General features: G+C 41.7%; 1 protein-coding gene across 1 annotated transcript in view; it reads left to right on the top strand.

Moving 5' to 3' along the window:
- Window positions 1–27159, top strand: part of LOC133931779 (dynein axonemal heavy chain 9-like) — a 114264-nt gene that overhangs the window by 20845 nt on the left and 66260 nt on the right. Inside the window, exons 22-41 of the mRNA XM_062378732.1 lie at window positions 942–1085; window positions 1217–1376; window positions 2345–2500; window positions 3915–4047; window positions 4124–4401; window positions 4766–4896; window positions 4976–5102; window positions 5584–5736; window positions 6168–6293; window positions 7414–7653; window positions 7859–8019; window positions 11864–12020; window positions 12959–13063; window positions 16086–16243; window positions 17756–17894; window positions 22165–22452; window positions 24545–24755; window positions 24843–24970; window positions 25440–25548; window positions 26583–26730. Of these exons, the coding sequence (XP_062234716.1) occupies window positions 942–1085; window positions 1217–1376; window positions 2345–2500; window positions 3915–4047; window positions 4124–4401; window positions 4766–4896; window positions 4976–5102; window positions 5584–5736; window positions 6168–6293; window positions 7414–7653; window positions 7859–8019; window positions 11864–12020; window positions 12959–13063; window positions 16086–16243; window positions 17756–17894; window positions 22165–22452; window positions 24545–24755; window positions 24843–24970; window positions 25440–25548; window positions 26583–26730 (3252 nt within the window). The remainder of the gene's footprint in view (window positions 1–941; window positions 1086–1216; window positions 1377–2344; window positions 2501–3914; window positions 4048–4123; window positions 4402–4765; window positions 4897–4975; window positions 5103–5583; window positions 5737–6167; window positions 6294–7413; window positions 7654–7858; window positions 8020–11863; window positions 12021–12958; window positions 13064–16085; window positions 16244–17755; window positions 17895–22164; window positions 22453–24544; window positions 24756–24842; window positions 24971–25439; window positions 25549–26582; window positions 26731–27159) is intronic.

Genomic DNA, 27159 nt, shown 5'->3' with positions numbered 1-27159 from the left:
ATAAAATGTATATATATATATTTATATATATATTTCCCACTGGATATGTTTCTGGAAGGTTGCTATATTTAAGTCAAAGTTCAGTTTGGTTGAACAGGCCAGTAAATCCTATTAAAAATCAGCATCATTGCCTTTTAACTTAAACTTTTTTTTCAATATAATGAAAAAAAAGACATATAGTTGCTACAAGTGAATATTATATAACATAAAGAAACAAATGAACAATGAACATTTTGCAGATATGTTTCTCGAAAATATTTCATCATTATATTATGTATAAAATATAGTGGGATAGCATCACCCTCAAGACCCTGGCTTTTATTAAAAGATGGTCTTTCACTGACAGTTCAGTTGAAGTAGTAACAGATTTCATCAATAAATATATGAAATATAATTAATAAATATGCTACAGTTGATGTGGGTGTATTAATTCACCGTTAAAAAGGACCAATCATCTGCTACTAGTATATTATTCTGCAATTCTGCAGCTTATAAATGATCAATAGGAGGTGAATGGAGAGGTGTGATACTGTTTGAACCAGACTTTCCTCAGTATTTCAGTGAAGGCTACTTAATTTACAGTACTGACTCCGTTCAGCGAGAACCTTTGAAAAGATAAGACTGTCACCTTGCCTCGCCTTCTCACAAGATAATAGCAAAGTGTTATCTTGAGGCTGGAGGTCACATCCGACAAGGCTAATTGAATCTTCACATAAAGATAATTAATTCATAGGTAGCGATGCTTCGTTATAATTGTCAGATTAGTTATGTGTGTAATTGGTCCCTTAATAACCTGGTGATTATTCCCCCATTAATGTCATTGTTAATTGTCACAGTGGTTATGCTGCAGCCAAGTCAGGCTAAACTGCAGCCGTTCATAAGCAGCTTGATTTATACTGGGCTTGTGCAAATGTGACGGGTGCTTCTGTGCATCTGACCAGGTTTGACAGCGAGAGCCCCTTTGAGATGTTGGAAGCCTTTGACCAGCAGATCCAGGAGCGGGAGGCTGTGATGGCGTCTCTGGTGAAGTCGGCCAACCTGTTTGAGGTCCACGTTTCAGAGTTCAAACAGCTCCGACAATGCAGGTAAAGCCCGACGCTGGCAGCCCAAGATACCAATCCTGTGCAAAATGTGAAGTCTTTTGCAGTGGGGATCTTATTTGACATTCACATTCAGTGTTATTCAGTTAAATTCACTTTGTCACTTCATCCCCAAGGCTTGAGGTGGGCATGCTGAAGAAGCTGTGGGACATGATCACCACGGTGGAGTTTAGCATCGCTGGGTGGACGACAACTCTGTGGAGAGAGATCCAGGTGGAGGACATGGAGCAGGAGTGCAAACGCTTTGCTAAAGAGACACGGGGCCTGGATAAAGAGGTGAGGGGGGAGATTGGGCAAGACCAGGATGGATAACATGCAGTAGTATGGAGGTTGAAAAGTTTGCTAGGCGGAGAAGAAGAGGACAAATAATCTTGAAAATCTTAGATGAATAATTTATTTGCAACTGCAATTGACCATTCAGTGAACCCCTCTCTGAACAGTTATTCTTCCATCATCCTAGATGCTGTCAGAGTTTAAGCTGCCTCTCCATCTTATGCTTCATTTTATTTGGAGGAAGTTTACACTCTTGTTACCCCAGACGTCAACAAAAATAGAATTTAAATTCTAAACACATTTTGTTAAAAGTATTTGTAAAGAGCTCATACCTCTGCCAACGCCCAAAATTCCCTTAGATTCAACACCAATTCCCTACTTATTCAAAATTATCTCAGCCGAACATTGGTGGTAGTTACAGGTTTGTAGCCTGTTCGTTACCATACAACTGCTGAAAAAATCTTCCCTGAAACCACATTTCTGATCTGGATTTCGTTCTGGATATGTTCCAAATTGTATTATCAATATCAGGGCCCATAAATAACCATAAATAACCATGAATTATTCCTTGGGAATCTAAACATCCTTTTGCAACGTAAAAGAAAGTGACCGAACAGAGAGGGGTGAAACCCTAACCTCCTCAATGGAGGTAATACTGTCAGTCAGATGGAGACTTGCCTCTTCAACAAACTCATTGCGAAATAATTCCTGGAAGTTGCAGGCACATTTAAGGAACTGATATTTATAAGTGTGTAACATTTGGTGCAGCTTGAATGAAATATAGGCTGTTGCACCTTGATGGAGGTATGTTCTCTATGCAACTGTGTGTGCGTACCCTTGAGCAAGGCCTCTATGTGTAACTGAATAAATGTCAACTTAGTTAGTTTATCTTTAATTAAATCTGAAATTGTGGCTCCGAGCAGAAGCCTTTCAAAAATACTTGAAGTCATTCCTGCCCTCTGCCCCCCTAGGCTAGAGCGTGGGACGCCTTCGGGGGTCTCGACAGCAGGGTGAAAAACCTCCTTGTCTCCCTCCGGGCTGTGGGGGAGCTCCAGAACCCAGCCATACGAGCCCACCACTGGGATCAGCTGATGGCCGCCACTGGAGTCAGCTTCACCATGGATGAGGTTAGCAATATATTCTTAAAGATACGTAATGCGAGCACTCTGTTGTTCTAATTCTGTTCATTGCTTTGGGTGAATGTGTTTATTGTTGAATATTAGTGCAACTTTTGACATTTGAAATGAACTAAGGTATTAATAGTGTGCCAAAATACCTTATAAAATTTGCTCTGGCCAACTATCGGAAAGGAAAGTAACAGGGGACAGTTGGACCTGTTCACTTTTAAGTCTTTACCACCAAACTCCGGTATAAGGGTTGGACCCACAAATTCTAAAATAACTTTTTTATCGTTAGACGCTCTCCATAAATATTTCTCCACTGGTTACAATGATTTATAACATTGCTGGACTTGGTTTGAAAGTGAAGAGCAGCCATATTTTCTTCAAGGTTTTGAAAGGTCTTTACGATAGGCTTCTCCTCTGCTTTACACAGCACTTCTCAGGGCTGAATGATGATCACTTTTTTATCTCAACAATCAAAAAGCATGTACATTTCATATCTCTGAAATGACTATCAAAAGGATAAGCGGGACAGATGATAGATGGATGAACGTTTCTGTGAAATGAGATATTAAAGGCTCTCTTATGCTAAAGTTAGCTCAAGCAGCTACAGTGCAGAGCTCTAACCTATGCCACTTATTAGTCAGTTAAACTTTGTATTGCCTTTGTACGAGCAATACTTGCAGCCTGTGAATATTTAACATGGGTCTATTCTAATGTCCGTCCACAGTTTCAAGCTCAGTAATATAATAGATATACAGCCTCCATCATCCTGGCACATATTATATTGTTTCTCTTTGTTTGTTTCTTTTGAGTAAGTCCTGTTTCTGGTTAGTTATTTCACTCAGGTAGTGAGGGAGAAGTTTCTGGGTCTGACAGCCCACACTACCTGGCTCGTCCAGATCTTCTCATTTTTTATTTATCTGGCCACACCTCCACACTCTCCTAGTTATTTAATGAGGGTTTTCTGCTGACACAAACATTTTGCTTTAAGCATAACTCTGGTGTGGCGTCCTCCTTATGTTTTGCAAAATGTTGAGATTGGTCCCGTAACACTGGCTAGTTTCTGCTGCAATGTAGTTCTTTCTCTTACGTAGAACTTATCTTTCACTCTTAAGTCTGTGAACCGTGAGAGTGACCTTTGACCCACTACTGACATAGATGGAATTCATTCTGTGGGAAGCGCTTTCCGTAGTTATTGTCACGTGCAAGTATCCAAATTGCGCAAGCTTATCATTTCTTGATGTAGGTGAGAGAAGTTGGATTTGATGATGATTGTCAGTTATGCGTGCTTTTCCCTTATTAAACGGAAACCAGCAATCACAGCCTGTGCTCACCTGTCATATGTTACTAATATTATCCGGTTATGTAATGCAGCCCATAATGCAGCCCAAGTACTGATGTCATTTTCTGTGAGCAGGATACCACTTTGGCCGACCTGCTGTCGCTCAACCTGCACTGCTTTGAAGAGGATGTGAGAGGAATCGTGGATAAGGCTGTTAAAGAGATGGGGATGGAAAAGGTCCTTGCCGAGCTCAATACCACATGGACAGGTATGGGGAGGGGACACTTTGTTAAAATCAGAATGCAAAGTTTTTCCAGTCCACTGAGTTTACCGATCGTACGCAGGTATGCAGTTCCAATACGAGCCCCACCAACGCACCCAGGTGCCTCTGCTGCGCACGGACGAGGAGCTCATTGAGACGCTGGAGGACAACCAGGTCCAGCTGCAGAACCTCATGACGTCCAAGTACATTGGGCACTTCCTGGAGGAAGTGTCGTCGTGGCAGACCAAACTGTCTATCGCCGACTCGGTCATCTCCATCTGGTTCGAGGTGCAGCGGACGTGGACCCATCTAGAGAGCATCTTCATTGGCTCTGAGGACATACGCAAACAGCTGCCTGAGGTAACAGACAAATCCCACCACAAACTGATTAGATGGATACATATGCTCACACAAACACACACACACACGCAATTACTTACAGCTCTATATTTCCGGTATGCATCAGTGACAAGCGCCAATTCATGCAGGGTTACTTACACCCTTGTGTTGCCATATGAACCCAGATAACATGGCTGTTAAAGCTGTTAATTAGGAATGCATTAATTAGACCATACAGTTCAAGAGCTGAGATTAAACAACTATTTAAATTGCTCCCCTGATGCTGTGCTTAACCCAGATGTTTGCTATTAAACCTGTGATTCTCTCGTCTCTCTTGTGGGAACCTAAATCCCCTGACCGTGTTCCCTTGTGAAATCCTCTGCAGGACTCCATGCGATTTGAGGGAATTGACACCAGTTTCAAAGAGCTGGCCATCGCATTGCATCAAACTCCCAATGTGGTGGAGGCCACCAATAAACCAGGGCTGTTTGCTACGCTTGAGGACATGCAGAACGTGTAAGACTTCTTTCTGTTTCTTCTTCGTCTGTTATCAGGGGCAGTCTCACAAATACGCTGACTGTATATTTCTCTACAGACTATCTCTCTGTGAAAAAGCTCTGGCAGAATACCTGGACACCAAGCGTCTTGCCTTCCCGAGATTCTACTTCGTCTCGTCAGCTGATCTGCTTGACATCCTGTCTAATGGGACCAACCCACACCAGGTGACTTCACTTATATGTGCCTGAGGGGGTCGCAAGAAATGTTTTGCAGGAGTCAGAAAAAAACTGTATGCCGCACATTCTACAAGTTACTTTTTAACAGCTTTTTAAAACCATGTTCCTCTGCACCATTTGGCTCTTCTGCTCTATGCTGATGACTTGTGTAGTTCCCACAGTGCCCACACAGGGGCAATGTTGCTCATAGTCTTGCAGCCCACATCAACCTCCATCATCAGGACACCGTCTTATGCATTTCCTGCTCGTAGGAATAAATCACTGTAAAGCACAACATGCCACTAAATCTCTTTAAGAGGAAGTTAGCAGGCATGCAGCAGAACACAGCTCCTGCCCTTCTATTAACAACTCTGAAAAACAGTAATGAAATGTTATTTATTTGTGCAGTGGCAGGCAAAGAAAATACCGGTCAGGCCGTGAGCCGAGTGTAAATCGAGCCCGAGCTTAATGTGTCTGTGTGTTTGCTCAGGTCCAAAGGCATCTGTCTAAGCTGTTCGACAACATGGCTAAGATGCGATTTGAAGAGGATGGAGAAGGGAAGCCCACTAAGATTGGACTGGGCATGTCCAGCAAAGAGGAAGAGTACGTCCCCTTTTATCAGCCCTGTGACTGCACTGGACAGGTAAAATAGACCCGGGAACTTTGTTCCATCTTTAAAATTGTGGTGCCGCAACTTCCAATGACTCATTATCTTTGTCTCTATTAGGCGATAGAACATTCACTTACCTGCCATTTTCTGTAATGGAAAGACATTGAGGAAAATATGTAGCAAATACAGATATCATATCCCACAATGAGGGAGACGAATGAAATTTAGTCTGTCATTGCCCCTCAGGGGTTTTGCATATCAAAGCCCATAAATCCATTAATTTTCCATTACATCCCATAGTATTTGCCTGACTCCACATTCACTCTAATGCTTATTAATGACCTCATTACGGTCCAATGATAAGAGAGCCCGTTGGTTCCTACGTTACAGACAATGCAATATTTTCCTACATTTGTATTCATGGGCCTCTGTGTGTGTGTGTGTGTGTGTGTGCCTTGTATAAGGTGGAGGTGTGGTTGAACCGGGTGATGGACTCCATGCGCAACACAGTTCGCCATGAGATGACTGAGGCAGTGATCGCCTACGAGGAGAAACCCAGAGAGCAGTGGCTGTTTGATTATCCAGCTCAGGTAAAAACAGGCTCAGTACGCATCGATTTAACTGACGACACTTACTTTGGGGATTTTATATTTGGTCACCTTCTCCAACATCTGATGGATCAGTTCCAAAAATAGTACTTTGTCTCCCATGGACATTTCAACCCAGTCCATACACTCATTTACACTTTATACACAGAGTTGAGTATTCTGAATAGTGTAACTACAAATATAGGTGTGCTATACTATTGGAAATGTTTTCTCTACTTCCATAATTTGAAATGTAAGTATTTGATGCTCTGAATGGCAAAATACATGGTAGGATTGCTAAGTTGTCTCTGAATTTATAGAAATACTCTTCATGTCCCGATTGCCATCAAGAAATAAAGTTGTTTGGAAAAAAGACAATGACTGTGGCCCTCGCAGGTCTGTAATAAATAAACCAATTACTTAATTTGGAAATGTAATGATTCGCTCGTGAGCAAGGAAGCAGTACATTTTCCAGCTCTTCGTTAAATCTGCAGGTTCTCCTCCTCTCTGGCTGAGTGAAAAAAGCAAATCTAATATTGGAAGATTAGGGCAGCCTGTATCCTGAGGGGCAAAACTCAGGGCAAAGAAGTATAAACCTCCTCATGAAGCTTGTTGTTGCGAGGGCATGGTGATGAAATAAGGTGGCATAAATGTCCAGGTCAACCCTTTTATCTTCTCTCATGTGGATGATGACATCTGGACACTGTTGGCACGATTTTACTAAGAAAATCAAAGTAGGGCTGAGAATAGAAACTGGTCTTTAGTCGCAATTACACCCCCGACAGATTGATGACCAGACCTCATAAAACGTGCCCAGCCCGCCTCTTCACTGAAGTTGACTTTTCACACTGATCAGCAAAAGCAGACCTGGTTGTCATGAACTAACTTCGCATCTCAGTCCAAATTCTCCCACATACAGAGAAACCTCGATTCTCTAAAGGCGAGGGGTTGCCAGTTTTATGTATAAAACACAAAGGTATATTGTGAGACCATATGCTTTATTGGCTCAGTTCTTACATTTGTTTCACATTTAGATCATTTTTTTTTTAAATTCCTGAAAACAGCAATCCATCTACATTAAATCCATCACTTCTATTTTTACCTTTCTTTGCCTCGGATTCAGGTGGCGTTGACCTGCTCTCAGATCTGGTGGACGTCTGACGTTGGCATGGCTTTCATCCGGCTGGAGGAGGGCTATGAAAACGCCATGAAGGAGTACTTCAAGAAACAGGTGACCCAGCTCAACACCCTCATCTCCATGCTGGTTGGCCAGCTCACGCCGGGCGATCGGCAGAAGGTGATGACCATCTGCACTATTGACGTCCACGCCCGAGACGTGGTGGACAAGCTGATCGTACAGAAGGTGAGCAGGAAGACATAAATTTTGTTGAAGAACGTAACGTTTACAAACTCTATTGCAGACATGATGGCAGCATTTTTCGTGAAGATGTAACCATTGTGTTATTCAAGCAAGGTGTCTCACCACCATAATCAGAAGGTGGAAAAGCACTTGTTATGTTTGGTATTTTATCAATCTTTGGTACAGATTAGTTTTATTTTTCTTTAAGGTGGACAATTCTCAGGCATTTGTGTGGCTCTCCCAGCTGAGGCACTGTTGGGGCGAGAAGGAGGGGCATTGTTTTGCCAACATCTGTGATGCCACATTTACCTACTCGTACGAATACCTGGGCAACACACCACGACTAGTCATCACTCCTCTGACAGACAGGTATGGTGGTTTCCTTCTTTGGGCCTTTGTAACGACTGAAGGGCGACATAACATGATTGCCTGAAGCTATTTCAATTGACCGTTAGCTTACTGTTGCCACATCAAGCAGTTTCCATTGATAAGAAAAAAACACTTCAATTTGGATGTGGATCTACACCTTTGCCCAGATCCACAACCAAATGTAATGGGTTGTTTCTTGGCCTACCTAGTGTAGACCTTCAGTATCATCCTGCTGACAAACATATAAAGAGACAAAAGGACAGGGGTGAAAACACAACCTTCTTAACTAAGGATAATAAAATAGTAGCATCCAGGATCCTAGTGTTTGGGGTCCTTGAAGTAACCGTTGGCTGGGCTAATCAATAAATCAAAGTGACATGTTAATGTTTGAACTTTGATTAGAGCAGATTATTATTTATTAATTAATATTTTTGTGTTTTCAAAATGTTTAATAGAGAAAAAAGGAGATCAACTTCCATTCAATTTAAACTGCAAGAATCATTCTCGCTACAGTCCCAATCCCAAGCTTAAGAGACATGCACTGTTTGTAGCAATATTCACCAGGCTGTTACTGGACAGCAGTCAGTAAACAGTCTGCTGGCCAAAGTCATCCAACTAGTTCCCTCAAAAAGGTTAAACGGAAAACAAGTGCTTAGCAAGAGTAGTTGATTTATAATCCTTTGTGGGATGATGAAATCAAAACCAATTTGCATGGAGGTAACTCTAAGTACATAACAACAGTCTGTTTGTGTTGTTAAGAACTGAGCAGAAGATGGAACTCTTGATTTGAATCATTACTTACACCCACCACATGCACAACCTTTTAGAACAGCTCCGTTTGGGCTCTGTTCCAACAGGTTGTTTATGCACATGCATGTGTTTCTGCAGTATTCCTGATAAAGTTTGAGCTACACAGAGATGAATACCTGCCTCCCAGAGCCCTTTGGCAAACTGCTGCGTTTGACTGTGCGGTTTTCCAGGTTGACCAGTATTCCCTTTGAAGCTTGAACAAAGCACAAACAATACGCTTTGATGGCTGGATCAGCGTACATGTAGCGAGACTCCACCATATGGCGCATGCCCTCACTGGGACCCGCTAAGACTCACATAGTTTGCCACTGGCTTTCATTTCAACAATGGACCACGGACCAAGGGAGCTGGGTGTCAAATCCTTTAATCCATGACTTGAGAAAACAGATAAAAAAAACATGTTTGCTCCACAATATTGTTACACAGCTTTCTTTGCAACCAAGTCGGCAACAGAAGATTCATCTTGGTGCTGTCAAGTGAAAACCTCACATCACAGTATCTGAAAATGAAAACCTTGTTTCAGGTTGCTTGACAGTGTGGATGTCTGATTACATCCTGAAGGATTTTGAAAGGATCAGGGTTACAAAAGACAGGAATAATGCCTCTGCCGAACATTCACATCACCTTTTACATGCATGTTTATCCAGACCCCTATAATATACTATTATTACTACCTAATGAACAAATACAAGTTGAGTTTTTCTAGCCTGACACAGTAAGCAGACCTGAATAAGAATATCAGGAGCTGATCATATATGGAAATATACAAAATAATATATATTTGGCAGCATAGGGAGTAGTCACACTTTAAAATGTATTCTTAGACACTGGGAAGCAGAGCCAGTTTGAATAATAAATGTAATTTAAAGGGATGTAAAGGACAGCACTGACACTGCTGCTCCAAAGTTAAGTACACTGTATAATGAACACAGGTCACTGTGCTTGTTAACTACAAACTGGCTATACCTAGTGTGGCATGCTCACCTTCTGCAGCAGTATAATTAGGCTAAAGGAATCACTGGTGCTAATCTATAACAGCAGGAATGTTATCGGCACAATGTTTGCATTCGCTCAATACTTACTGCAGGAACTCCAAAGCTTCACCATTAGGCAAAATTGCAGAATTGTTTTTCCCAGACAACACACACACACACACACACACACACACACACACACACACACACACAGAGAGAGAGAAGGACTGAAGAATGGAAGGAGAATGAGTCAGCGCGACAGACTGATATACAGCTGCTCCTTTTAAAAACCCTGTAATAGGACGAGTCACCTTGTCACGGCCACCCTGTTTGGTTTCACTCTCTTGTCTCCTGGCTTTAGTTATTCTGAACAGAAACATCCTCATCCAGCTTCCTCAACAAATGATAGTGAGATTTTGGTCATATTTCAAGGGATGATCATAAAGCCTGTTGGCACTGGTGACCGAATGATACACCGTACAAAGATGGGATCATTTGTCTTCTCTGAAGCCTCTCTGTCCCCTTATGCTTTCCAATATTTCCCCCTTCCATACATCTTCTATTAACCAGCAGCTCATTAAAATCGTTGCTGTATTGATATTCAAGGCAAACCATAGTGTTTATTGCCCTGATCAATAAAGTCCTGATTGTCTCCATCGGTTCACGTCCATGGCGCTGCTCCTTTCTTATTGATGCTAGACGGGCACACTGTTTGTTAGCGCTGACAGGTTCCGCGGGAGAAGCAATCACTGGCGTCACTAATCAGCCGGCATGATAATCAAAGCACAGGAGCAGATTCTATTATCATATAATGAGGTTATGTATGATGACGGCTGAGCCAACACCAAGACATTGTTAGGGCTCGTTAGAAGACTCTGTCAACTCATTGTCACCGTGTGCACTTCTTGTAATGCAGCGACAAGAAAACTGGAAAATTGTAAATGGTAAATTTGTGAGGTTTTGTTTGTAACTTGACCCGGAACTAGACACAGAGAGGAACTGGTTGTGAATGAAAAGAGTCTTTAATTTTGAGCTGTGGCAAGCAGGTGAGAGTCTGATCCCTGGCTTAGGGTGAGAGTCTGTGAGCTGGAGCGAGGACAGGCGAGTTTGGCTCCGGTGGCGATCCTGAGGCACAAGGAAAAATAGAATTATAGGTGCGGATCTCTTGGCAGGTGCCAGGAGGGAAGACCGTGCCCACGGACACGTTTCCCTTCTCTGTCTTGACAATATAGTTCAGCAGTTTGAGCCGCCAATATATAGTTTTTCACTTTATTTCCAAAATAAGACCAATGTAATTCTCACACCTGTATGTAACACTTGAAGACTGAAAGTAGGGAAGCTGCTCTCAATGCAACAGTCCAAAGTTTAATCTGCAAGATTCAGAAATTGTGGTTAAAGGTTTATACACAAAGTAATTAGCTGAAAGTGGTGACTTCCTGAAGTCTAGCTGACACAGTGAGGCTGCCAAGCAACCAGAGGAGAGGCTGCACCCCTACCCCTCAATCTATAAATTGTCAATTTTACATTTTTCTTCTTGTGCAAATAATTCAATAAACTATACGAAACAGCTTGTTAATCTCTGAGATTAAATAAAAAAGTATTTAATTACTCAGTTGGCCCATTATAGACAGAACAACATTCAAAGGGAAAGTGTCATGAATTGCAATCACAATCTTTTAATTTTTATTTTTCATAATAATAAGGTACAATAAGTTCTCTCTAAATAAAAGCTGGCACCTTTATTTATACAGCTCTAATCAATGCAAAAAAATTCTGCACAACAACAAAATGAATGGGGGAAATTCAGAAGGAAGAACAAAAATAATACTGGTTATAGTAAAAAGAGAGATAAAAGGAAGCAATGCAAATACATACCCAGAAGATAACACAACTATAAATTTCTCTTTTTTGTCAAAAACCTCCAGCGAGTGAGTGGAGTGAAGGATCCTTGTCCAGATGTCTATAAATGGAAGAACAGCCAACTGAATCAGGCAAAGGCCTCCTCTTTTGTAGCTGTCATATAAACAGGCATGTGTGTGTTTGTGTGTGTGTGTCTTTAGATGCTACATCACCCTGACCCAGTCCCTGCACTTGACCATGAGTGGCGCTCCAGCAGGTCCCGCTGGCACAGGCAAGACCGAGACGACCAAGGATCTGGGCCGAGCTCTGGGCATCATGGTCTACGTGTTCAACTGCTCCGAGCAGATGGACTACAAGGTGAGATGCTGCAAACACTCACATGCGTCTGTACTCGTGCACTCACAGCATGTTTCTTTTTAACATCTCTGCCTTAGTCAGCAATATAGTTTGCATTTGTCATTAATGTTGACAACCCACCTTCAAGTCCTCCTTCTTTCATCTTCCTCCTTTTCATCCACTGTTTGAGACGAGCTGATCGGTTAAACTCTGATTGTTATTTCTCCTGTAATGCCCTCTCCGTATCCAGCCTCCACCTTGTGTTATTATGCACACTTGTACACTCTTAACACTCACACTTTCTGCATATAAAGCGGTCATGGGAGACATAAACATAATCTTGTGATGCAGCTTGCTCCTGCTTCCCCCAGACGGGGGCATCATTACAGTATAGAGGTGTACAGCACCCCAGGCTATACCCACTGCAGCAAGGTGTCAGAGAAAAGTGCTAATATACTCCAGGAGGAACACAGGCAATAGAAACAGGCTTCAGAGCCTCACAGTGTTACTCATACTGTGTTATGCACACGCACACATACGAGTTGGATCAATCCTCCAGTCAGCTCCGGTTTGCGTCAGAGAAGGTTTCCTTGGCCCTGTAATTGGTGAGAAAAGTCAGCTGCCTGCTTCATCCTGGTCCAGCTGCTCTCCTAAGGGCTGTTCACCTGCTCTCAAGTAGAGACGAAAGCTAAATTGCGGGTGGTAGACTATTTGGCCTTTCCCGTTTTGCCATCAGGGCCCTGTTTTGTATCCTCCTGTTATTATTCGCCTACTCTCAGGCTGCTGTGTTGCTGCAAAGAATGTTTCTCCCATATATCTTCTGACTAATTGGTGATACGTCTCTGTCTGCTTTGCCACATGCCTTATCGCTCAGTCGGACCAGGTCTCCCATCAGCGAGCCTAACAGACCGACTTCCGCTGTATCAATCTGAATGTCTTTGTCTTTCTGTGTCCACCAGTCCTGTGGGAGCATCTACAAAGGCCTGGCTCAGACGGGGGCGTGGGGTTGCTTTGACGAGTTTAACAGGATCTCCGTGGAGGTGCTGTCCGTGGTGGCCGTACAGGTAAGAACAAGTCCAGTTCTCCTGCCTCCCGAATCCCTGTCAGAGACTTCATTGTGTGTTTGCACCCTCAGCGTATGGAGCTTAAATGTTTCTTAAAATGTTTCATTTTATTTGAGGGGGTGGTCCATCCATATCAAGTTCACAAAGGTCCTATTTCGACACTAACAGGGACACTTCTCCTGAAATGCTGTTAGTTTTTAAACACTTTTCAATGATCTGATCACCATAAATGAAATACTCTCACCTCCTCTGTATTGAGGGTGAGGTAGGAATGTTTTTAAGTTATTAATATTTATATTTGCACATTAATAATGGATCAGATGGTGATTTGTAATGTCAAAGGTGTCGCTCATGGTGACAACCCCTCAGAGTTCACTCCCAACTCTGATGTTTCAGTCAGTCTTTGGAGAGTTTAATCCCACTTATCGTTTGAATTAACTTAACATCATTTTTATTTTAGCTGCATTAAGCATCTTTTTTATAAATTATTGTAAATGATCCCTGCCCCAAGCTTATTTCAGCGTTACTTGAGCTTTACTATGTGATTATCTCGATCTTAGCTTATTTGAGCCTCTGTAAAAGTATTACCTGGGTTTCTGTAGAGTGCATATCGCTCAGCCAAGGCCCAACAGTCCCCCTATGAATTTACTAGATCTGGATCTTTACTTGGATCTGTACAAAATTGATCGATGAATCATTATCGGAGAAGTCTATGAACATTTTGCAAAACTCCCTCTCACTATGCTAAAGAAAGTGAAAACATATTCGTGGATCTACTCCCAGATCTGGGCCCTGACCCACAGCACATCCTTCCACCAAGTTTCATCTAAGACGTCCTAGAGTTTTTACGTAATCATTCTGACTAGCAGACAAACAAACAAACCGACAACACATTTTTTGGCAGAGGAAATCAAGTTTAGAGAAGACAAAGCTAGTGAAAACAGCATGGTGATTGGCGTGAATACATCTTTACCTCTGTGTTTGCTGAATGTGTAAACAGTCCACAGACTTGTGAGTCACATTACGGCTTTGTTAACAGTTTATGTTGATTGATAAAAGTTAAAGAGGGTTAAAGTCTGCGCTTCCATGCAAGTTATATCATTACCTCTGAATGAACTGCAGAGTGTCTTCACCTTCATTCTCCTCTTCTGTCTCCACTTCATGCACAGTGACAGATTAATAAAGTTTTAAAAAGCTTCATATTCTCCACACTCGCAGTAGTGGACACCCTGGGCAACCTACAGCAGTTAGCCCTTTGATTATGTGCCTCTTTAGAGAAATCAGTCATATTCTGTGTGTTTCAGCTGATGCTAGCTTTTCTGCCATCTTGCATTCAGTTATCCCGGATCAAACAGATCCTCTCTCTGTGCTTTCATAAGTCCCGCTGGTGTTTTCATATCCTGCAGGCTGTTGTCCTAGACACTAGTGCCATGCATGGGCAATACTGTCAAAGTAAAAATGTGTACAGTTGAGAAGGAGGCCGATTATGGCCGTGATGATAATGGCAAAAAAGTTTGTCCTTCCTCTCTCTCTCTCTCTCTCTCTCTCTCTCTCTCTCTCTCTCTGTCTCTCTCTCTCTCTCTCTCTCTCTCTCTCTCTTCTGTAAGCTGTTGAATTTTGCAGCACTTTCAAGTGTCAGTAGAATGAATAGGTGTTGCATGCATCGCGTAATGAATAATAAATCACGGTGCCTAATACATGGAGAAGTAGACCTTGAGAACATAAGAGCGTCAAACTCCTGCTGTGACAGCTGGCGGCCCGCCCCAGTGACCGGCCTGCTTCGTTGGAGCCATCGCTCCCCGTAGCACACATTGCTAATCCATCCTCTTAAAGCGGGAGCAGCTAGCATTGCATGTTGAGATACTGCCGGTCGGGTCGGCTAACACAGGTGGCGGGACCAGTTCTATGTTAAATAAAGCATGGACAAACAGAAGGCTGTCACACGGAACTACATGGAGATAAATTGGTGAAGTTCTGCCTCTGCTCCAGTCAGAGCTGCCCCTGGACTGTGATGCTGCTAGTTCCAGTCTGTACATTCATGGAGACAGCAAAGAGATGGGCCACATCCCAGTGGATCCCACCTTTCACAACTGTGTCTGTTCTTGAATTTCTCTCAAATGTGCTTCTGCTGTTTTACTTCCCTTCATATCCCTGTGGGACGACAGTGGTGGGCTGCTGTCATTTCACGTAAAAAGTCCCACTGATGTTCTCATTTTGTGCGTTTTGTTTTTGCATTTGCCTTTGTCCTCTCCCTGTTGTGTTAGTATGACTGAGTGATCTGTAGCCGAGTACTCATCCATGAAGAGATGTTCCTCCTCTTTCCAGCTGTCGACTCGCAACGCTCCGTTACCACATGCATGTGAAATCCATAAAGCCTCTTACAGGCCGGGAGTCAGAGTTTTAGACCCAAACTAACACGCACACGCACAAAAAGTTCATTTCTGATATCTCATTCAATCATTATGTAGACAAACAGAGCCTTGGCTGTTCATCCATCCAGTAAACCCTGGCTGATAGCACGCCCATGCTGATGACATTGCGTCCCTGAAAAAAAGGTGTATGCTGCGTAACAACTTGACAGACTGTAACTAATAGACTCTGGTGATTGCTGAGTGATGTTAACGATATGTTGATGAACTCAGTGGGGCTTGCCTGGTTAAATTAATGTTAAATAAGATAAATACAAAATTGAAATAGAGTTGATGAACCAAATGTCAGACAAACAAAGCTGATAAAAGCAGCAAAGCGTTTAGCAGCGAATAGTATTGTTATGGGTGGAGACCACAACATTGGAAAAACGACATTAAAGGTGCGATAACAATCTACATATTATGAAAAACATATGATGTGGTGTTTGTGGGCTGAGATGCTAAGCCAAGATGAATTACATGCCTATCATCAGCATGTTCCCAGGGTCGTTGTGTTTGTGCACTGCTGTGCTTTGAGTGACAAGTACTACTGGCTATCCAGTAAACCCAGCAGTGACAGTTCATTGTGTTTTCTTTTTTCTATTCATGTGAAGGTCAAGAGTATCCAGGATGCCATTCGCGATAAGAAGAAGAGATTTAACTTCATGGGAGAGGACGTGAATCTTTGCCCAACTGTCGGCATCTTCATCACAATGAATCCCGGCTACGCTGGCAGGACTGAGCTCCCTGAGAACCTGAAGGCTCTGTTCAGGTGAGCAAAATGACTCTCAGTTCTCTCATCAGCTATCTGCTGCTATCTTTTATTCATGAGATTATCCAGACAAATTTAAATTAGACACAATTTAAATGGATAGACACGATTAAAAGTAAAACATTGTATCTGTCTTTGAAAGAATAATTTCACAGTTTTTGAACTTGCCCTGTGAAAGACTTCTGACCTGAGGTGGATCTCTTGATAATTATAAACTAGTATAGTTTCTAATTCCTCATAACACTGGTCAAGTCTAAAGTCTATTCACCATTGATAATGAGGACCATGAGTGAAATATCTCAATCATTATTTGATGATTTGCCATGAAATTTGTCAGAGTCATCCAAATGTCCAAATTAAGAGCTATTGACACTGAGGTCTGTGAAGTGTTTCAGGGCAGACGCAGACGTCAGTTATTTCAAAACCTGGACAAATGAAACCATTTCATTTAAGTGAACCAACCCTTTCTTTGTAGGCAATCCTAAAGAATTTTTAATGACCCAACTATACTGTAATTAAAATCATATTGTCAGCGGGACCTTCCTGTCTTTGAGAGCACATGTAGGGTGTGAGTAAACTGACTATTTTTAACATACAAAATAAATAAATGCAGTAACAATTTTAACATTACCTTATATATCTCCCTGACTACATTCATGTTAAGCAAATTTTTACATTAAAGTTTCATTTCGGACCCTTTTGTCCAAAGTGACAAACTAGTTCAGTCCAAAGAGACGAAGGAGAAGCCTGCACGCAAAAGTTTTGAATTCCACATGACACTAAAGCCACAAGGCTGCAGGTACATGAATCAAGGTAAGTGAAGGAATACAATGGAGGGAGAGCATGCCAGATATTAGGTCCTCTCTGAAGGGACAGATTTGCTTTAATGGAAAACGCCTAAAGGAATTTGTGGGATAAACAATGTCATATTAAGGCAGAGCTGTGTGGCTTGTTTAATTGTGATACTATACAGGTGTCGGGTCTTAATGTTGACATCTCTCTGCTTTTTATGCCTCAGTGTCAGCCACAGCAAGTGGCTGGAGGCATTATGTTCTCAGCTTGACCAACCTTTTTTTTGCCTAGTAAACACATCATCTTAATCAAATCCTTTTTAATTTGCCTCATTTATTAACTGATCAAATTTGGGGGATCAAATTTCAAGGACTTTTCAAGGAAATATTGAGGCCTCTTGAATAGGATTTCTTCAAATTAGACCATTTGTCTCTAAGACTCAAGTATTCATTGATTACATTTCAGTGGTCAAAAGTCACAGTGAGTGAGTCTGGAAATAGAAAGTATGTAGACTAAGTCCGACTGGTTAACGGAGGCATACAACTGCAGGGAAGAAATTGTGGTTATATATGATGTAAAAATGATGTAAAATTACCATGATTTAATGTGCATATTTAATTAAATGATGCACTGTGGATGGCAAAAGATTTATCTCTTCAGAATTATGATTATGAAGAAGAACTGAGCTCATTTGAATGTGTTCTCTCCACGTCTCCACAGACCTTGTGCCATGGTGGTGCCAGACTTCGAGCTGATCTGTGAGATCATGCTGGTGGCTGAGGGCTTTCTTGACGCCCGGGTCCTTGCCAGGAAGTTCATCACGCTCTACACGCTGTGCAAAGAGCTGTTGTCCAAACAGGTACTGTCTGATCTCTTCAATGTTACACATCTGATCGGGTTAAAAAATACCCACATCTATTTCCACTTCAAAGCCTGACAACTGACACAATGCCCTGTTTAAACATATTTGAGGCTTTTGATAAAGGAATGACTGAGAGGCACCACACAAGAGCTGAGTCGCTAACTTGACTGTCAGAGTGGAGGGTTACATGCATATGAATGAGAAGCTGCAGGCTGGTGATGTTATTCCATCTAGAAGTGTTTTCTTTAATCCTTTCTCCCTGTCGAAATTCACAACACTAAATCTCTGGACAGCTTCAAAAAGTGACTCAAGCACCACCCGTTCACTAAGGCCTTTGGCCTCAGTTAATGCTCCACCCTGCCATTAGTGCTGTTTATTTCTTTCTAAATGTATTGTTGGGGCTTTATATCACCTTTAGTGGATAGGGAAGATTAGGCTTGTGAAGGGAAGATAGAGAGGGAGAGTGGGGGAGGCTGCGGGTCAGAACCAAACCCGAGCCTTGTTGGGGTGACAGCCCAACCAGGTGAGCTGTAAAGGCTCTATATACATTTAAAGGGGACATATTATGAAAATTCCACTTTTGTAGTGCTTCTACTCGTTAATTTGGGCATCTAGCATGTGTACCGACCCAAGAACTCTGGAGGGCTGGCTGATGAGCTTTTAAAGGACCAGGCACTCAAAACAGGTCAATCTGAGGAGGGCTGTTTTAGACAGGGTAAAAAGGGTGCTGTTTTAAATAAACCTTGAGGTATTTTGACCAAAATATGATATAGACATTTCATTAAGACCCCAAGGAACCATATCAACTTGTGCGAAAATGGGCATAATATGTCTTCTTTAAGCTTTTATTATTATTATTATTATTATTGTTATTATTATTATTATTGTTATTATTGTTATTATTTTCCAGTCATGGGCTGTTTTACATGCAAGACATAATTTAAAGAACACAATAAGGTTATGTGCAGTGCTGCCTCATGGTATCAGTTGAGCATAGATATTTCCTGCGTCTACAGGCCTCATTTCTCTCTGAAAGCACAGCAGTTCCTTTTTTCATGTTTTGTTAAACTCTAGCTCTCCAGACATTTTTAAATATCCCCGTAACAACACTTTTTAAAAATCTTCTCAAAGTTGTTTGCCTGAGTTCCGTTACAAGTTTCCATCTTTAGCAACTCAGTGGTAATGAAATCAAAAGATAATGAACAGACTGCTTCTCTAAGCTCTATTCACAAGGGCTGAAACTGCAAATCAATGGGAAATGATTCAGAGAGCTACTTTCTCTAGGTAAACAACTGGTTCATAATTGCAGATTTAATATCCATTCTGCTGAATGGGCCTGTGCAGAATGACTCTGCTGTTTCCCCCGCTGGGCAAGATGTGATAAGTGCTAAGTTTGGGGCCTCTACTTCCACAGCTGTGTGAGTTCTCTTGTTTGGGCTGAGCCACACCACTGGATGGGGGTGTGGGTGATGTGATCCTGATGTGGATGTGTAAAGTGCTTTGCTGTACATGATTTTACTGTTGGATTGTAGGAATGTAAGGCACCTGTAAACAAAACCCGACTCTTGAGAGGAGAACATTGGAGGAGATAAGTGGGTGGAAAAGAGGGGGGAGAAGAGAGAGCTACTTTTCTGTTTGCAAAGACTGATTTATCTTTTATCCAGTCTGACTATGACAGACGGATCTATTGTCATTGTGTGTGTGTGTGTGTGTGTGTGTGTGTGTGTGTGTGTGTGTGTGTGTGTGTGTGTTTGTGTGTGGGTGTGAGAGAGATAGAGAAAGTAGGGTAAGTAGGAGCTAAGTGAATCAATGCCCGGTGCAAACAATTAAAAAGATTTAACTCATATGAAATTTCAAACAAAACAGAAAATCAATATGTAGTGGTCAGTATTAATATTGTAGCTGTGACCACAAATACATCAGTGTGTATGTGAAACACTGAGAAATGTAAAAATACATTTGATTCATTAGCAATCTGTAGCAGGTCAGTGGACATGAGCTGATGTGGTCCTTCAATATGGCCATGACACATTTGTGTCCTAGACCACATCTGAATGGGTCTAAATGATCGAATCTCAAATATGTCTCGGTCTCGGTGCATTCACTTGTGATCACTCAGGATGGATGTTAATACCAGTTCTGTACGGGGTCTAATAATCATCCAACAGAGGATGTTCAACTGACTGGTCAGAAGATTTATGTGGAGTTAGAAACAGAACTTGACACAATCTGGGGTCAGGATTCGCTTGTCTGGCTTGAATCAATAATGAACAGATTAGAGCCTTTTGTAAAGCAATTTATCGCCTCTGACTGGCAGACACATTTTTTTGCTATTAGGCAGAGAGTGTGCAGACTGGCAAGACCTTTAATACTACATTGATATCAGAGGAGAACATTTGATTGAACTCATCACAAGGTTCATGGACAGATTAACCTTTTAGAACCCCCTTGGAACAATTTGCAGTTGATTCCCTGCTGTGCATGAAGCCTTGACTGGTCAGCTGCTACATATATGATGATTGAAGTCCTATTTAAGAAGTTTCAAGCAAAAACGCCCCAGAATTTCTCTAGTAACATCTTCCCAGATGTCATTATTTGCTGCTTTTCTTAGTTCTATGACATTAAATTCAGGCGACTACGTTTTGTTTGAAAATCAATGGAACCTTAGGGCTGCTTTTTATTTTGAATGGGCTGAAACAAAGATGTTTGGAGAGAATGACGTAGATTCTCTCAACAGCTTGCTGGTGGGGTCTTTTGGGTCACTACATAGCCTTTACTGATACTTCAGGCTCCTGTCCGTGAACCCCACCTGGGAGAAAACAAATGGCATCAGCCTCGACTTCCAGTGTAGAACGCAACATGAATAATCAATTACAAGCGTTGCTGACCCTGTTCACACCGGACGTGCATGTCTAATGTACTTGAGTGGTCACATGATGCATATTCAGGTGTATTAGTATGGACAGGGATTAAAACCTTTGTCAGTGAAAAGGCCATTTTCAAGCTAAATGCCTTAGTGGAGCATAAAGTTAAATCAAATCATCGTAGAGTGAATCTACAGGTTTAGGGCAGTTGCTGACTTCAGGTTTATGATGTCACCTTGGTTGAAAACATATCACCTCATGCTACTCACACAATACTACATAATTTAGAAATAGTTCTAAAATGTATGTTGAAAGTGACACTACAGAAAAAGATGCTTTAAAGCCTCCTGGGGATTCCACCCGATAAGTTCTACTGTGAGTCCCTTAATGGATATTAGAGCTTGAAATAACAGGTGAGCTAGTGTTCCCCTGATTTCTTTATATTTCAGGGTGGATGGATGGTTTTTGAGGGTTATGCCTTACTCTCCATCTTAACCTGGAGAGCCTCTGGACAGTCTCAGAGCATTCTTTCCACTGATGGTCTTTGATAAATTAAATGCATGATATATAGTTTTTGTAAAGGTTTGGCCACCTCTGGGCAGATTCTGTAGATTGACGAAGTGAAAAGACGTCAAAACAACCCCAGTAGCAGGCAGATATTTTTAATGTGAAAAGCTGTCATGTTCTTTTTCATGAACCTTCATGAATCGCGCGTAAAAACTGATTAATATGTAATTGATATGCTTCAGGAAAAAAAATATCAGCTGATAACTTTTCCAGAGGTGCTAAAGGATGACTCTTAAAACTTTTTGGTCTCTAGTTGTGATCTAATTGATGCATATATATCAGGGGAGGCTATGAAAAGATGTCCACTGTCTGAAATGTCAATAAGAAAAGGCACTTAAGAGAAAATGTGGGAGTCAAGGTGTGGATGACCAACAAATATTCAGATAAAACTGCATGTCTATTGCAAACATAGGAAAAATAAAGGCCCCATATGTCTGCAAAGTAGCTACAGGTAGGTTCAGCTGACAAAGGAATGGCCCTGCATCATCCCACTGTCAAGAAGCCTCAGAAGGAAGTGTATGGAAGTAAATCAGTCTCTTCAGATTTTGAGGCCTTTCAATTTCTAGCACTGAATTATTTTTACATGGAAATTATGCATTTCATTTTTTTGCCAATGAATTTCCCTATTCAATTTCAAAGTATAATATTCAACTGCGAAAATTCAGTTGTAAAAATTCAGTTGCAAAAATTCAGATTAAACAGCTGGGGTACCAGGAAAAGCAATTGATAGCCGAACCAAACCACATTAGTATTTGTTAAAGTTTGATGACGAGTCATGATATGTGTATTTGTGTATTTTCCTCTGCTCACTGATATTTCTCTGGTCTTTACCAAAGGACCACTATGACTGGGGCCTACGAGCCATCAAGTCAGTGCTGGTGGTGGCCGGCTCCCTGAAGAGAGGAGACCCCGGAAGAGCGGAGGACCAGGTGCTGATGCGAGCGCTGAGAGACTTCAACATCCCCAAGATTGTGACAGATGACATGCCAGTGTTCATGGGGCTGATCGGAGATCTGTTTCCTGCCCTTGACGTGCCCAGGAAGAGAGATTTGGAATTTGAGAAGCACGTAAAGGACTCTATCCTGGACTTGAAGTTACAGGCTGAGGACAATTTTGTACTCAAGGTAAAGTAAACACAATTCCTTGACAGCCTGCTGACAGCTCTCATGCTTGTCTGCTGATGTAAAAGATGTAAAACTCACAATTTTTACTAAACCAAGGATAATGGCAACCTCAAGTAGTTTGAGAAGCAAAAGCAAAGTCCCAAAATGGGGATTTCATCCTTAACAATTTTCCAGATATAAGCAGTTGGAGATTTAGCACTCGTTTATTCATCCATCCATTATCTATACTGCTTATCCTTTGAGGGTCGGAGATGGAGCTGGAGCCAATCCCCACTGACACTGACCAATAGGGTTCACTCTGGACAGGTCTCCAGTGTTGTGCAGGGTCGACATACAGTCACTCTCACATTCACACATACAGTTAATTTCTAGTTTCCAATCAACCTCACCCCAATCTGCTTGTTTTTCGACCGTGACAGCAGGAAATCCAAGAAAACCCAGGGATGAATACTGTATTCATCATCTCCTCAAACTAACCTACACCTAATCCTCCCACAACCCTTAAACCACTCTTAACTCTCAAACAGCAGTCTCTACCCATTGGAACCTCAATTTTTGTCCCCACAGTTGCACAATTCTCCATGGGTTGGTGTATATTCAGGTTGAGACAGAAACTAACAAACACAGAGACACAAACACACACACACACACACACACACACACACACACACACACACACACACACACACAGACATACACACACATGCACAGTATAAGGCACTATATGTCATAGTCACATGAGCACAGGACCAGGGGAAATAAGTGCAATCTGCCTCAGGTCAAATAGACATGAGAACCACGTAATACCAGTCAATCAATGGCGGCTGGCACTGCACCATGCCACTTAACCCTGACATTATGAGAGACAGCCACAGAAATAAACAGAGAGGAGGAGAAACAGAGGGGGAGAGAGAATGGCATGTCAGTCAATAACAACCATCCACACCCAGAGCCTGAACTTCTACTGCCTCTGTTTGTATGGCCAACCTTTTGATTTCAGGGGGAGCGGGCGAGGTGAGAGAGAGAGTGCATACCTTAAAGTGTTAGCCTGTGCTAGCATTAGAACTCTCCGCATCAAAGCAGTAATCAGCCGGGCCTTTGGGAGTGTAAAGCCGCCCGCCTGCGCCCCGGCTGAATGGATGAGGAGTAGGAGCAGCAAGGAGCCTGGTCGATGGCATTGATTGAGCTCCGCCATCTCTATGTTTGAGTGGAATTGGGGAGAAAATCTCTCTTTCCCCCTTGCTCTCCCTGCCACTCTCTGTTACCCGCTCTGTGGTGTCGCCACACATACCTGGATTCACAGGAAGTGTTAGACCACTGAGTCAAGGAAAACAGGACCACAGTAAAATAATCTTTTAATAGTTTAAAAAATAAAAATAAATGACCTTTAGAGCTTTATCCCCCAAACTTTGTAGTTAAACCCCCCCAAAACTAAATTTAAATGAAATTTTGTTACTAGCTAAAAAACATTGCTTACAGCTTTAAGATTACATAATGGGAAGTAAAAACCAACCTTCTGTCAATGCACCATTCTCTATTCTCTCTTAGTGCTGTGTTAAATCTTTTGGGGAAAAAAGCATTTAAAAATATAATATTTCTTAAAATCACTGGATGTTATAATTTCCATATTTCAATATAAGACACATTTATATTTAAAACTCCTACTGAATCAAAAAGTGATTACATTTTTATTTAAGAGGTAATTTGCTTATGTTGCTAGAATTTGTATGCAAGTCGGCAAAGAAAAGGCTGAGTGTTCTTCCTGTGATGAGCATCTTTCTGTGTAAAATTGGTGTAGTGCCCCTTTAGATGTGCAAACACAGATTAATGAGAGTGCAGCTATCTGTCCTTCCAGAAGAATGCTGCCATCATTTGTTGTAGTGTGTGAACAGTGTACTAAACTGCTTCACCGCAGTGCAGTGCAGCACACTACCCTGTCAGTCTGCATCGCATTATATTCACTGAAAACTAGAACATCGAGGATACAGTGGACTGAGTGCTGCAGCGTAGCAGCCCATGAAATTCTATATCTGCCCTCCATGTGAGGAAGACAGAGCATTATCTAAAACGTTTCACTGTGTTTGTTTGGTAGGTGGTGCAGCTGGAGGAGCTGCTGGCTGTGCGACACTCTGTGTTTGTGATCGGGAACACTGGCACGGGAAAGAGTAAGGTGCTGAGGTCTCTCCAGAGGACCTATCAGAACATGAAGCGCAGACCCATGTGGACCGACCTCAACCCAAAGGCTGTGACCAATGACGAGCTTTTCGGGATCATCAACCCAGCCACCAGAGAGTGGAAAGATGGTGATGGAGGAGTCATGTAGAAAAAGTGTATGACAGAGTGACTCAAGAACAGATTAACTAGAGTGTGCTCTCTCTCTCTTCCTGCAGGCCTTTTCTCCAACATATTGCGTGACCTGTCCAATGTCGCTCACAATGGGCCTAAGTGGATCGTTCTGGATGGAGACATTGACCCAATGTGGATTGAGTCCCTCAACACAGTCATGGATGACAACAAGGTGTGAGCAAATTAAAGATTGTGTGTGTGTGTGCTTGTTGTAAATGTGTTGACTTATAGTCTTCCATTCAAAATACAAATGACACATTCAATGTCTGCTGTAAATGAGCAGACCGATATGAATAGGAGATTGAGCGTGTCTTCAGTCTGTGGACAGATTTGGACGTGTCTTCTTTTATGTTGTCAGATAAATAAACAACCCCAGTTAAGAAAATAATTCAAACTAACACATAAACCACACATGAAAAATAACAAAGCAGATAATATGCAAATAAACAGTGTAGGAGGAACACAAGGTTTTCTAACCTTAGTCTGCCCCATGGACTGTTTATAAAAAGCTCTCCACACAAACTCCAGCACACAAGCAATAAAAAGTGACAGTATATTGTAGAACTGTTTGAGGAGGAAGCACAAAAATGAGCACCTTCCCGCTCGGTGATGTCCTCATACACTGTGTCTGGTTCTGTTAGGTGCTGACTCTGGCCAGTAACGAGCGGATCCCTCTCAACCCCACCATGAGGCTGGTGTTCGAGATCAGCCATCTCCGCACCGCTACTCCTGCCACAGTGTCCCGAGCAGGTACTTCTTGCTTTTCTTCTTTCTTTGCTCTTTGTGCTCCGTATCGAAAAGGTCGTTTCAAACAATCAATCGAACGTAAGTGCAGTTCAAAGCGATTCACAATTGATGATAAGCTTAGAAAAAACAAATAAAAATGCTCTCATTGAAATTCCATAAAATAGATTTCAAAAGTTATAAAAGCAATAAACAATAAAAAAGTACAATATATGCCACCAGTGGACACGGCGATGTGTACCCCAACTTAATTTTAAAAAACTTGACGATAAGTAGTGCTATTGATCATTAATATTATTATTATTATTGGTGAGAGAAATGATGATAATTGTAATCATTATTTTAAATAATATTGGTAGCAACAAGGTAAGGAAAAGTACTGATACACTTTTTAAATTTCTATTTTGATGTACTTATTTTTCTATTTAATTTATAAAGATGATCAGAATTATATTTATTATTATTATTATTATTATTATTAATGCTATTATTTTGCTGGTTATTGTACGTTTTTTTGAGTAGACCAGATAGTCAGGGATTGCAATGTTCCCGCCCGCTTGAAATTAAAGTGAGCATCAGTTTGTCTGCGTCATTTGGAGACCTCAGAGCTGCAATAATCGTAATACATGAAATGAATGAACCTAATGTGAAAGGAATTGCCGTTCATCAATTAGGGAATGATTGCCTTTCTAATGAAGCATGGAGTAAACTAGAAAGTTGCCCGGAACAAATAATCACAACATCAAATAAATGTTGACTTTTAGTTTGTCTCTCAATTGAAATTGAAACCGAAGACAATTGAGGAATCACTAAAATAAAATATATCTTATATATATATATATATATATATATATATATTTTTTTTTTTTTTTTATATATATATTTCTTTATTTGAATTGTTTTGATTGAATATTGTTTGCTGCCAGGAATATTCTGCTGTGTACCTTGCATTTGATAGAATCATGGAGGTGCCACGATAGAGTACTTGCATAGAGTCTAGGAGTCCCAACCACATAGTTTTACCTGTGTGTTTTCTCCAGGCATCCTGTACATAAACCCAGCAGATCTTGGCTGGAACCCGCCCGTATCCAGCTGGATTGACAATAGGCCGGTCCAATCAGAGAAGGCCAACCTGACCATACTGTTCGACAAGTACCTTCCCTCTTGCCTGGACGTCCTCAGAACGAGGTAAGCAGCTCCTCAGCCGCTCTGTGTCACTATGAACATCATGATCACAGACACGTCCAGTTGACGCAGGATGTTGGGAAGCGACATGTCTTGGGGGAGGGACTGTGCAGAGGTGGGCGGTTTGGACAGGAGCAAACCGGGAGTGACTCAGAAGAACTGGATGCTGTCCTTCATTCTCTTCTGCTGCACAGGACCAATCGCCTCCTCTAACACCTCTGTCACCACTGCTGTTGGAGATGAGACAGAAAAACAGGAAGCAGAGGGGGAGTAGTTTGTCCTCTATGAGAGGCCAAAGACCGGAAAAATGCACCACTACGCCACAGCTTATAAATGTGTCATCCAGTTTCATCCAGTCAAACACAATTGCTTTATTTTTATGTTAAATATTTCAGTGAAAACATATTTAACTCTTTCAGCACAGTACCTCTT

The sequence above is a fragment of the Platichthys flesus genome, chromosome 20 (assembly GCF_949316205.1).
Source record: "Platichthys flesus chromosome 20, fPlaFle2.1, whole genome shotgun sequence".
NCBI lineage: Eukaryota > Metazoa > Chordata > Actinopteri > Pleuronectiformes > Pleuronectidae > Platichthys > Platichthys flesus.
This window is presented reverse-complemented; position numbering and strand designations above follow the sequence as displayed.